Genomic DNA, 13752 nt, shown 5'->3' with positions numbered 1-13752 from the left:
TACTCTGTAGGGCAATATGGTGCATATGTTGCTGTGTACATAAGAGCATACGAGCGAATTCATTTGGGGAAAATGATTATTTTACATAGGTTCTGTTTCATATGAACTTCCTCCAAAACCACATTCAATTTATTTCTTGCTGAAGATGTTTTTGTACTTCTAGGTAATTATTTTCATAAAATTAAACCTTTGTCTGGCTGGTTGGTTAGCCTCAGTCTGTCATACTACCCTGTCCAAGCTCACTGACCCGAGATGCACACCCAAAGTCCAGAATTGGGATAGCTCTAACCTGTGTCTAACCTGCTGTGTCTGAGGTATGTAAAAATGTAGCTGAGAATGACCAAAATACCCAGAACATTATTAATCATTCCAAACAAGGTGTAATGAAATGGTTGTTGCAGCTGAAACTAACTGAAGGAGCATGGTTAATGTATTATTTATTTATATGGTTGTTGTACTGTATACATCTGTTTCAATCCTAAAGTGACATATTAGACTTGAAAATTAAACATTATTCAGAAACTAAACACTGTGCTCCCAAGTTTCAACTTGTATAAACAGTTCTAGACAATTGAGGGTTTGGAATATAGACAGTGCTACTTGAGTCCTTGGAGGTCAACACTGACAGTTGTAGACTAGTTGAGGGTTTTTTGGTGTACATAGACAGAAAAAAATGTTGTCTATGTAGAAAGTGCTAGTTGAGGGTTTGGTGATCTATAGACTGTGCTAGTTGAGGGTTTGGAGGTCCTGTCTGGTGAGGGATGTATTCCCTGAGAGAGGTGAACCCCATGGTGAGAGGGATCAGAATCTCACCACAGAGGGCGCTACAGAAACGTTCAGAACAGATCACTGCACTACTCCAACAGGTGAGTCACTAACCATGTTTCCATCCAACCATTTAATGAAGAAGAATTACTTGACGCATGAAGAAAGTCACGACCAGGCTGAAACAGGAAATGTTGGAAAAATTGTATACATTTTGGTGGAATATTTTGTCTGTAAAATGTATTATGTAATAAATGGTCGGTGGAAATGCCTTTATGAGCAAATATTGATATCATATCGAATTAAACTTGGAGTCACGCAATATGTTGTGTGGTCCTCCCACTACGACTCAGGAAAGCATGCAGTTTATTAGGCTAGAGATTAAATAAGTTATGATGAACTTCACAGGGTGGTGAAAGTGCAAGGTGATGAGTTTGATGCTCCTTTCAATAAATATCAAGGGTCTTATTCTGGTGATGCTTTGTTGTAGTTTGACAAATGAAAAGAATCCATACAAAATCTCATGTAGACTAGCCAACCCGCACTGTWTCTGCGAGCTGTTGGCTAGAGCACACATGCCAAGAAGAGTGGGCACATTGGCTATATAAAAACTTAGGGCTAGGCCCCTTTTTTCCCAATTTCCGCCTGAATCACGTGCCCGAAGTAAACTGCCTGTTGCTCAGGCCCTGAAGCCAGGATATGCATATAATTGGTACCATTGGAAAGAAGACACTTTGAAGTTTGTATTAATGTTAAAATAATGTAGAAGAATATAACAATATATGTTAAGAGAAAAACCAACCAGAATTCTTTTGGAGACCATCCTCTTAAAATGGCAAGTATGAGGTAATTTTGAAAATTAGCTCCCTGGATGCAATTCCTACCACAGGGTGTCAGCAGTCTGTTCAAGGTTTCAGGCTTGTAACTTACAAAACTAAGAAATACCAGTTTTAGTACAGGCACACAGATCAGATTGCTATTTGTGAATTTCTGAAACCTGTGCGGGTGGAAAAATATTTTGATGTGGGGCACTGTCGTCAAACAATTGCATGGCATGCTTTCGCTGTAATAGCTACTGTAAATCGGACAGTGCCGTTAGATTAACAAGAATTTAAGCTTTCAATTGATATAAGACACTTATATACAGTTGAAGTTGGAAGTTTACAGACACTTAGGTTGGAGTCATTAACTTGTTTTTCAACAACTCCACAAATTTCTTGTTAACAAACTATAGTTCTGGCAAGTTGGTTAGGACATCTACTTTGTGCATGACACAAGTAATTTATCCAACAATTGTTTACAGACAGATTATTTCACTTAATTCACTATCACAATTCCAGTGGGTCAGAAGTTTACATACACTAAGTTGACTGTGCCTTTAAACATTTTGGAAAATTCCAGAAAATTGTCATGGCTTTAGAAGGTTCTGATAGACTAATTGACATAATTTGAGTCAATTGGAGGTGTACCTGTGGATGTATTTCAAGGCCTACCTTCAAACTCGGTGCCTCTTTGCTTGACATCATGGGAAAAGCAAAAGAAATCAGCCAAGACATCAGAAAAAAAATTGTAGACCTCCACAAGTCTGATTCATCCTTGGGAGCAATTTCCAAATGCCTGAAGGCACCACGTTCATCTGTACAAACAATGGTACGCAAGTATAAACACCATGGGACCTCGCAGCCATCATACCGCTCAGGAAGGAGATGCGTTCTCTCTCCTAGAGATGAACATACTTTTGTGAGAAGTGCAAATCAATTCCAGAACAACAGCAAAGGACCTTGTGAAGATGCTGGAGGAAACCGGTACAAAAGTGTCTATATCCACAGTAAAACGAGGCCTACATCGACATAACCTGAAAGGCCACTTAGCAAGGAAGAAGCCACTACTCCAAAACCACCATTAAAAAAAGGCAGACTACGGTTTGCAATCTGCACATGGGGACAAAGATCGTACTTTTTGGAGAAATGTCCTCTGGTCTGATGAAACAACAACAGAACTGTTTGGCCATAATGACCATTATGTTTTGAGGAAAAAGGGGGAAGCTTGCAAGCCGAAGAACACCATCCCAACTGTGAAGCACGGGGGTGGCAGCATCATGTTGTGGGACTGCTTTGCAGCAGGAGGGACTGGTGCACTTCACAACATAGATGGCATTATGAGGAAGGACAATTATGTGGACATATTGAAGCAACATCTCAAGACATCAGTCAGGAAGTTAAAGCTTGGTTGCAAATGGGTCTTCCAAATGGACAATGACCCCAAGCATACTTCCAAAGTTGTGGCAAAATGGCTTAAGGACAACAAAGTCAAGGTATTGGAGTGGCCATCACAAAGCCCTGACCTGAATCCTATAGGTAATTTGTGGGCAGAACTGAAAAAGCGTGTGCGAGCAAGGAGGCCTACAAACCGGACTCAGTTACACCAGCTCTGTCAGGATGAATGGGCCACAATTCACCCAACTTATTGTGGGAAGCTTGTGGAAGGCTACCTGAAATGTTTGACCCAAGTTAAACAATTTTAAAGCCATCGCGCGCCATCGTGCATACATTTATTTTGTCCACCACACCAAACGCGATTGCGACACGCAGGTCAAAATATCAAAACAAACTCTGAACCAATTACATTAATTTGGGGACAGGTCGAAAAGCATTAAACATTTATGGCAATTTAGCTAACTAGCTTGCTTTTGCTAGCTAATTTGTCCTGGGATATAAACATTSAGTTATTTTATGTGAAATGCACAAGTTCCTCTACTCCAACAATTAATCCACACAAAACGGTCAACTGAATCGTTTCTAGTCATCTCTTCCTTCCAGGCTTTTTCTTCTCTTGACTTTATATTGCAATTGGCAACTTTCATAAATTAGGTGCATTACAGCCACTGACCTTGTTCGTCTTTCAGTCACCCATGTGGGTATAACCAATGAGGAGATGTCACGTGGGTACCTGCTTCTATAAACCAATGAGGAGATGGGAGAGGCAGGACTTGCAACGCAATCTGCGTCACAAATAGAACTGACTTCTATTTTAGCAACGCAGACACGCGTGAGCAGTGTGGGTGCAATAATTGAATAATATAGATTCCAACATTTATTTTTCAACGCTCGCACACGCGACGCGAGCAGTGTAGTCAGCCTGTAACTGACTTAAGACAGGGAATTTTTCCTAGGATTAAATGTCAGGAATTGTGAAACTGAGCTTAAATGTATTTGGCTAAGGCGTATGTAAACTTCCAACTTCATATGTGTGTGTTTTAATATCCACCATTTTTATGATTGATTATTTGATTTGCGCGCCCTCCAGTTCCACTGGAAGTTTCCCGCTAGCAGTTTTTGTGACAACCATCAGAGTTGAAATGTGATTGAAACCCATTAACACTTTTTTTCATTACATGGGAATTTAACCACTTTTTTTTTTTTGTGCACTGTCATCACGCGCATATTTATTTTCTTGAGGAATATTTGTTTTAGGCATGTTTTCTGCAATTCATATTTTGCCATGGTGAGGAGAGAAAATGTTGCTATTGTACTGTATAACACATCATGCAATTCATTTTGTCATAGGGAAGAGAACCAACTTGCAGTTTTCTAACCATTTTGAAATGACTTATGTCATATTAATGACATCTGCATGAGAGAGAATATTAAGTCAAACTCAACAGTAAGTTGAGACCCCAACTGAGTTTTGTTGGGGGCTCCCTAGCAGCCAGGGGCCCTAGGCGATTGCCTATGTTGCTTATGCCTGGGTCCGGCCCTGCGCACACAATTTTATTCCGGTTATCAAACCAGGATGTGGGTTTTAATTTCTGTTAAATGTTAGCTTTCTCCAAAATGATTAAACTGCATATAACGTGTTGAAGGATAGATTTAGTCATGTCATACTGATGCACCAATGTAATGATCACGCTGTTTAATCTACTTCTTGATATGCCACGTGTCAAATGGATGGATTATCTTGGCAAAGGAAAAATGCTCACAAACAGGGATGTAAAGAAATTTGTGCCCAATTTGAGAAGCTTTTTGTGCGTATGGCCATTTCAGCCCATGAAACATGGGATCAACCCATTACATGTTGCGTTTATTTTTGTTCAATGTAGATAAGTCCCCTTTCTGTCTTCTCTACAGGGAGAGCAGAAACCATTCAAGGAAGTTATTGACATTAGCTCATGTGATTCACACAGGACCGGGATAAAACCAATCTCCTTTGTGCGACAGGTGTGGTCTCTATCTTTCTGTCTCACTCCCTCACGCACACTCGCTCTTCTGCCCTCTCTTTCGCTCACTCACCCTCACTCTTTTCTGCTCTCGCTGTGGATCTGTCTATGACCAAGTATCTTGCAGTCTGTCTTCAGCTCTGTGTCTGTGTGCTGTCTGTCAGGTCCTGTCGGTCTGTCTGTACCCTGAACTCCTGCATGATGACACACTTCCTGGGGATGTCAGGCAGAGAGCCCAGAGGCTGCTGGGGGAGTGTGATGGGGGCAGTGTGGGTAAGTTGGTTGTTTATGCGTCTCATCACTTAGGCAGTGAATACAGCAGTAGGCCTACTTATGGTATATTTGGTTTAAATTATGTTAAAGGGTATATTTGTTTTAGTGATTGATCTGGTTGGTTGATTGATTCATTAATTGGCTGTTTTGTAATAGGTTCATACACAGACTCCTGTGGGCTGCCTCATGTTCAGCGCAGCGTTGCAGAGTTCATCACTGGTCGAGACGGAGGAGTGCCTTCCTATCCCCGCAACATCTTCATCTCTGCTGGCTCACAGACAGCTCTGAAAGTAAGAATATAACAACCCCAGATCTTCACACTAAACTGTACGACCATACCAACCAGATGTCTACTGTAGACTTCTATTTTCAATAGATATATTGTTAAGATTGTACAGCCTGCAGGTATAATGCACTATGATGCATAGTAAGATTTGTGATGAGCATTTATGACGCCCTTATAATTCCCCCTCCTCCACACGACCCTTCTACAGGTGATGGTAAAGCTGTTGGTGAGAGGGGAGGGTGTGTCCCAAACGGGTGTGTTGATCCCCCAGCCCTGCCCCCACACCCTGCCCATGCTGCTGGAGGAGGTAGGGGTTGTCCTGGTGCCCTACCAGCTGAGAGAGGAGCAGGGCTGGGCCCTGGAGCCGGGGGAGCTGCACCGAGCCCTCACCGCCTCTAGAGGGCACTGYAGGCCCAGAGCGCTCTACATCAGCAACCCTGGTAACCCCACTGGTCTGTAGTCAAGTTCGGATGTCATTGTGTGTAATGCTTTGAAATTGATTTTATTAAATTATAAGCTATTAAATTGACTTAGCCAAATAGTTTGAAGTTTAACAAAGTCTTGAGTCCATAGGTCTTTCTATAGATCACATTTTAATCGTAGCATGCAGGGCTCTAGCCTTTTGGGGGCCTTAAGTGAGATTTGGTTGACATCGGAGGGAAAATTTAAGTTAATTTCCTGTAGTTCACACATTTTGCTATGCGGCTTAGACATTTATGCAGTTTTAAAGCATGTTTTCTGCAGTTCTACAAATTTTGCTATGAGGCGGGGATAGGTTTTTGCAACTTTATAACTAATTTCATGCAATTCCTCTCATTTTTGTCGTTCTAAAGCTAATTTCCTGCAATTCTACACGTTTTGACATGACTTAGGCACTCTCATTCAGATATCATGGTTTAACAAAATAAATGGGGGTGAGTGTAAGTGAGTGTAAGAGTCCCTAAGCAACCACTTATGCCACTTATGCCTCGAGCCGGCCCTGGTATTGTGTGATAGCTAGGTGTTTTCTTTGGCAACATGCCCATCAAAGTTTCCTGTGACATTTTATCTTTAAGATGATATTACCCGCTCACCAAACTGTCATTTTCCCTCCCTAACAGGTCATGTACAGAGCAGGAAATCTATAGAATGGGTGATTCAGTTTGCTGCAGAAGAGAGGCTCTTCCTATTGGTCAATGAGGTGATATTGATAATTATTGGAGATCAGGGGGTCATTTATAACCGTTGCGTAAATTGCACACTAAGTATCTGCATGCGCCATTTCTGAAAGGACTGCACAAGTACAAAAATATTGAATTATTAACTTGGTGCAGACCATACATATGCATTTTCCCCCGTTTTTAATCAGACCTGTCCTGAAATTGTGACCATTTGCATTTAATAGGGCCTAATGTTATGCGTTTACTTTTTATCCAACTTATGCTGCAGTGGGCAAATCCTAAAACATTGTCTACTTATAGTGGCAGCCTACACACAGATCAACTGTCTGTTCACCTGTTAAATTCTACTGTATGTTATAAACCACGCTTCCTTTCTGATGCATAGAGCAACATACTTGAAATAATAGCGTATCTAATAGGCCCAATTAAATCAGAGATGTGCATGGTAATTTGTTGTAGGCTAAGGCTACTTCGGGAATATGAACCCATCATTGCCAGAAAAGGTGAATCATTTATTCTGCAATGGTTATGAAAATATGTATTATGTCTATAAATGCAATATTGTTTACTGGAGAAATTTGAAATGACAGTATTCAGATGCGATCTACCTTTAATAAACCGCACTCCGGATCAGATGGCATAGAGAAAAGTACTTGAAATAGCTTATCTATTTGCTACTGTGAAGGGGGTCCAATTAAAGAGAGATGGGACAAATATTATCCTTGTTGTAGGCCTGTGCTACCTCGTGAATTTGAAACCATCACAGAAAGGGTGATGAATTTATTATGCAATGATCATGGAAATGAAATAAATAATAGCCTGGGAAATACAGTAGATGCCTTTTTTCTAATTATTTTAAAATGCAAATATAAACAAAATAGATTTTCTCTTCTCACTAACGGCAAATGATTGCATCTTGTTATTAACCTGTATATTGTTATGAATAAGTTTGTCCAGCATAGGCTATCCCCCATTTTCACAAAATACCAATCTACTTGCCTGCTTTCAATGCGTTACTTCAACCACTAGAAACTGTGTGTATGCATGGTATAAAGTTTGCGGGATGGTGAGCACATTGTCACATCAAGTTTCAAGTTTTATAAATGCCAGCTTTTGTGTGAACTGGCATAAACATGTTTTGGGGTCTTTTTTGTATTTACACAGTTTATAAATGAGGTCCTGGGGGTTAGGCTGTGGGTGCAGGTTACACAGGGTGTCCAAATATCAGAACTACACTTTTGGTTTGGTAGTGCATGAAAATAACACCTGGTAGGTCTACTTTAGTTGCCTGAACACCTGTTACACATTAGGATGTGCAGTGGGAGAGAATTGGCTTTTCTCTATTTCACTGTCTCTCACTTTTCCAGCCTTCATCTCTTTACTTGTCCTTCCTGCTCTGTCTAGGTGTATCAGGACTGTGTGTATGGGGAGGGCAGGGAGTTTGTGTCCTATAAGAGGGTCCTGTTTGAAATGGGTCAGCAGTACTCTGAGATGGTAGAGCTGGCCTCCTTTCACTCCATATCCAATGGCATCATGGGAGAGTGAGTCTTGCAGTAGATCCACTTCATCCACATACTATAGTTGGCAATGTCAAAAAGTCACCAATGTCTGGAGATGATTTATTAAATGAAATACCAAAATGTCTACAAATTAAAGCAAAAGGCAAATGCTTAGCCTTAACTCTTCTAATGATTTATAATCATTGTAGCTTTTCTGCCCTGTTAAACTACTGTATGCCCTTTGCCTCCTGATCCCCCTGGCTGTGTATAGGTGTGGGCTGCGTGGGGGGTACATGGAGCTGGTGAATGTGGACCCAGCAGTGATGGTGTTTGCTGAGAGCCTCCTGTGTACTGACATCAGTACCCCCGTCACAGGACAGATCGCCCTAGAAATAATGGTTAACCCTCCCAGACCTGGAGACCCCTCCCATAGCAAGTATACACAGGTACTTATGAGTAAGGAATTCCTGCATTAGTTACAGTAGTCTCCTATAATTCTTAGTCTCATATTAACTCAAAGGTTAAAAAGGAGGTAATCATTACACAGGTTCAGTATTATATATTAGCTGTGTTAAGGTGTGATGTGTTAGTTACTGCTCTCTTTGTCTCCACCAAAGGAGATTCTGACCAATCGGATCACCCTGGCCCAGAATGCTCAGCGGGCTTGGGAGTTTCTGATTGGTCTTCCGGGGGTGAGCTGTCAGCCAGTGATGGGAGGTATTTTTATCTACCCCCGTCTGAGCCTTCCCCCTGAGGCAGTGGAACAGGCCAAGGTGGGCACACAGACTTCCACTATACCCCTCTGTAGCACCAATACACTGCCGACCTACACATGACAACAGTAAAACTAATATTGCAGTATTAACCTGCAGGTTGTCAAATTATGTTAGGTTAGCTGTCTTTTATCAAGTGTCACATTCGTCTTACAGTGATTGGTTACAGGTAGTAGTCTTCATCTACCTTTTTTCTTTTTTTTCCCTCTCCGCTCCCTCTCTGTAGTCTGACGGACTGGAGACAGACGTGCTATACAGTCAGAGCCTACTCGATGAGGAGGGTGTGTGTGTGGGAGCAGGGTGTGAGCATGGGCGGAGAGAGGACAAATACCACATCAGGTAATTGTGAGTGTGTGCAGAGGCACCATGCCCACAGGGGCACATGCCCTCTCAGATTTGTTTTGTTAAACAATAGTGCTCAGCATAAGCAGCATGGCCACCACAGCATTCTATAGCAATACGCCGTCCCATCTGGTTTGAACTTAGTGGGACTATCATTTGTTTTTCAACGGGACAATGACCCAACATACCTCCAGGTTGTGTAAGCCATAAAATGGACTTGGTCTTTTACCAAATAGGGCTATCTTCTGTATACCACCCCTACCTCGTCACAACACAACTGATTGGCTCAGCATATATATTCAAGCATGTTTATCCCATCTCAATTGGGTTGAGGCCAGATCATCTGACGCAGCATTCCATCACTCTCCTTGGTCAAATAGCCTTTACACAGCCTGGTGTGTTGGGTCATTGTCCTGTTGAAAAATAAATTATAGTCCCACTAAGTTCAAACCAGATGGGACGGCGTATCGCTGCAGAATTCTGTGATAGCCATGCTGCTTAAGTGTGCCTTGAATTATAAATAAATCACTGAAAGTGTCACAAGCAAAGCACCATCACACCTCCATGCTTTACAGTAGAAAACATACATGCAGAGATCATCCGTTCACCTACTCTGCATCTCACAACACAGCGGTTGGATCCAAAAATACCAAATTTGGACTCAGATTTTCACTGGTCTAATGTCCATTGCTCATGTTTCTTGGCCCAAGCAAGTCTCGTCTTATTGGTGTCCTTTAGTAGTGGTTTCTTTGCAGCAATTCAACCATGAAGGCCTGAGTCAAGCAGTGTCCTCTGAACACTGTAGCATTTATTTGGGCTGAAATTTGAGGTGCAGTTAATACTAATGAACTTATCCTCTGCAGCAGAGGTAACTCTGGGTCTTCCTTTCCTGTGGCAGTCCTCATGAGACAGTTTCATAATAGCGCTTGATGGTTTTTGTGACTGCACTTGAAGAAACTTTCAAAGTTCTTAAATGTCCAGATTGACTGACCTTCATGTCTTAAAGTAATGATTGACTCATTTCTCTTTGCTTATTTGAGCAGATCTTGCCATAATATGGACTTGGTCTTTGACAAAATAGGGCTAGCTTCTGTATACCACCCCTACCTTGTCACAACACAAATGATTGGCTCAATCTGTAATGAACACGAGAGGAGACAGAGCTGGTTTCAAGCGCAGGGCGCAGCAGGTGTTAATTGCAAAGGACCACAGGAGGAGGCAGGTAGCTGGGTCCAGGGGCAGGCAGAAGGTCATACACAGGGGATCCAAAAGGGCAACAGTACAGGCAGGGAAAAGGCTAGTAACGTAGTCCGGGAGATCAGGCAATAGGTAGATAACGGGAAATCCAATAAAGTACAGGCAAAAGGCACCATTAGTTTTGCCTGGCTGCCTCACTATCATACACGGGAGGAGTAAACACAGGAAAAAATAGCACTCCAAAAGGTGTCACATAACAAACAATACCTCAGTGATGCGGTGCAAAAAAACTGAACTAAATAGTGTGTGATAATGACATACAGGTGTGTGAACGGGTGATTAGAATTCAAGTGATTGGTATCTGGAGAGTGAGCTGCGTTCAGGGGATCTATGTGTTTGAGAATGAGTTAGGAGACGTTACACAATCAGTGTAGAAAATAGCAAAAATAAAGAAGCCCTTGAATGAGTAGGTTTGTCCAAACTTTTGACTGGTACTGCATATTTCTCTCTCTAATACTACTTGCCACCTAGTAATTGTATGAAGTTGTCTTTAGCTAGCCCAAATAGGTTCCCAACCTCATAACTAGCTACAAAGACACTTGAGGCTATCAATAAAGTTAGGCAGCTTGTATAACTATCTTAATTGGCATTCCTGCTGGCAAGGTTGGTAGACTTTAGAAAAGCAAGCAATTTCAAAATGTACTGAATAACACTCAGTCCTTTTATTCTTTACCCAGATTTTATGTTTTTAGTTTCTTTAAAACAAAATAATCACCAGTCAGGACAATACAGGGAGCTCAAGAGCTATGCTTAGATAATAAATAAATAAACCTATTTTTTACATATAATGATTGGCTCTAGATTGAAGGAAAAAAAACTGTTTCAGGTGTTTGTTTGAAAAACGCAAAAAAAGTTATGGACATGGGGGGCCTACAATTTGCCCTCAGATTTTTGTGGTGCATGACACCCCTGAGTGTGTGAGATATTAGTAAATTAAAATGTTTGTTTGTGCGTCCTCCCTCCCAGACTGTGCGTGCTGACCCCCTCTGCCACTCTAGAGAAGGTCCTGGCACGCCTTGGCTCGTTCCACCTGCACTTCCTGGACGAGTTCTCCCAGCATGCTTAGGGACCGAGAGCTACAGTCTGCCACAGACATCTCCAGGACAGGGAACTGGACGTTCTGAACACATACTACTGGACATCTACCAAAGAGAGAAACGAAGGCCCTATAAATTATTGATCATGGGGAGCCTCTGAGTAAACATATGTAGTAGGTCTGGACTCTATTTTGCATAAAGTAAAAAATTGTCACACAGCTTAGTTAATTTTTTGATTTATGTTATTTTCACTGCATCAGGGATATCATACACAGATGTTTCTGCTTTACAGCCTTCAGTTTGTTGGTAGGTGCCTCTGAGTAGCAAAACGCAGGTTGGCGATTTATTGTCATGAGTCTTGCCCTGAAGGTAGAACTGAGCGGTTTCCGCTAGCTGGGCCAGAGACAATTTTGACTTTGCAGATCACAAAATTATCTTTTTAATCTTAATTTATGTATAGGGTTACGCATTAGTTAGCAGTGTGGGTTAGGTTTAACATCTGATTTTAGGACTTTGTGGCTGTGCCAGCTAGTGACTGCTGTGCCAGCCAGTGACCACTCCRCAGAGCTGATTCCAGGGCAAAACTCATGACAATAACAGTAACTGTAAGAACTAAATTCCTTGACATTTTGTGTTTGAGGTTCACATGCATGATATGCATGTATGGAAACACAGAAATAAATTTCCAAAACAAAAGTGATGATTGTGTTCATATTAACAGTGTTGAATATTAAATTCCGACTCTCCTGGCTTGATAGCGTTAGTCTGACACTGAGCTACAGACAATTAGCTCATACAAGGTCAGTCGCTGGTGTAGAAGCAGGTGGGGTCACACTTCCCAGGTTAGAAGGGCTGCCCCAAAGGGCTGTGTGTGGAGGCAGGGCTGTGTGTGGAGGCAGGGCTGTGTGTGGAGGCAGCGCGTATGAGTTGACGAGTGTTAAAATACAACTTTTTATTACTAGTCAAGTCAGTTAAGAACAAATTCTTATTTACGATGACAGCCTACCCCAGCCAAACACAGACGATGCTGGGGCAATTGTGCGCAGCCCTATGGGACTCCCAATCGCAGCCAGATGTATCCTGGATTTGAACCAGGTACTGCAGTGACAGCTCTTGTATAGAGATGCAGTGTCTTAGACCACTGCACCACTCGGGATCCCACTTGAGTAAAAGTATCTGGTTTTAAATGTACTTAAGTACAGTGGTGGAAAAAGCAAAAAAATTGTCATACTTGAGTAAAAGTACAATTTAAATGCTATACATCAAATTCATTATATAAGGGCAAACCAGACAGCACCATTTTTGTATTGTTTATTTTAGATACGGACAGACGGGGTCACACTCCAACAGTCAGATATCATTTACAAATGCAGTATTTGCGTTTAGTGAGTCCACCAGATCAGAGGCAGTAGGGATGACCAGGGGTGTTCTCTGTTTAGTGAGTCCACCAGATCAGAGGCAGTAGGGATGACCAGGGGTGTTCTCTGTTTAGTGAGTCCACCAGATCAGAGGCAGTAGGGATGACCAGGGGTGTTCTCTTGTTTAAGTGAGTCCACCCAGATCAGAGGCAGTAGGGATGACCAGGGGTGTTCTCTGTTTAGTGAGTCCACCAGATCAGAGGCATTAGGGATGACCAGGGGTGTTCCTGTTTAGTGAGTCCACCAGATCAGAGGCAGTAGGGATGACGAGGGGTGTTCTCTGTTTAGTGAGTCCACCAGATCAGAGGCAGTAGGGATGACCAGGCGTAATGTTCCTAGGTGTGTGAATTGGACCATTCTGTCCTGCCTGAGCATGACAAATGGAACTAGTACTCTTTGGTGTCAGGGAACATGTATGGAGTAAAGTACAGCTTTTCTAGAATTGTAATGGTGTAAAAGCTGTCTAGAAATACAAATAGTAAAGTATAGATACTCCCAAAAATGACTTGGGTAGTTCTTAAAGTATTTTACTTAAGTACTTTACACCACTGCTACATTGAGTAGCCTACCTACTACATTCAACCCCTCACATATCCACACTATGGTGAGTAGCCAACCTACTACCTCAGCCCCTCACATGTCCACACTATGGTGAGTAGCCTACTACTACCTTCAGCTCCTCACATGTCCACACTATGGTGAGTAGCCTACCTACTACCTTCCCCT

General features: G+C 42.0%; 1 protein-coding gene across 3 annotated transcripts; it reads left to right on the top strand.

Annotated features, from left to right (window-relative positions):
- The first annotated feature begins 559 nt into the window (after positions 1–559).
- On the top strand, positions 560–12308 carry LOC111975277 (alanine aminotransferase 2). 3 transcript variants are annotated; one of them, XM_024003475.2, is made up of 11 exons: positions 560–866; positions 4893–4982; positions 5146–5254; positions 5411–5544; positions 5749–5980; positions 6641–6720; positions 8105–8241; positions 8471–8645; positions 8817–8972; positions 9199–9311; positions 11538–12308. In XM_024003475.2, exons 1-11 carry the CDS (start codon positions 762–764, stop codon positions 11635–11637), a joined length of 1431 nt encoding a protein of 476 aa, XP_023859243.1. In that variant the 5' UTR covers positions 560–761; the 3' UTR covers positions 11638–12308. The 3 variants fall into 3 exon arrangements, with proteins under 3 accessions (XP_023859243.1, XP_023859242.1, XP_023859244.1); XM_024003474.2 differs by having other exon boundaries at positions 5749–5992; XM_024003476.2 differs by lacking the exon at positions 4893–4982 and having other exon boundaries at positions 5749–5992.
- The last annotated feature ends 1444 nt before the right edge of the window (positions 12309–13752 follow it).

The sequence above is a fragment of the Salvelinus sp. IW2-2015 genome, linkage group LG16 (genome assembly GCF_002910315.2).
Source record: "Salvelinus sp. IW2-2015 linkage group LG16, ASM291031v2, whole genome shotgun sequence".
Lineage (NCBI taxonomy): Eukaryota > Metazoa > Chordata > Actinopteri > Salmoniformes > Salmonidae > Salvelinus > Salvelinus sp. IW2-2015.
The sequence above is the reverse complement of the archived record's forward strand: the minus strand, read 5'-3'. Positions and strand labels throughout refer to the sequence as shown.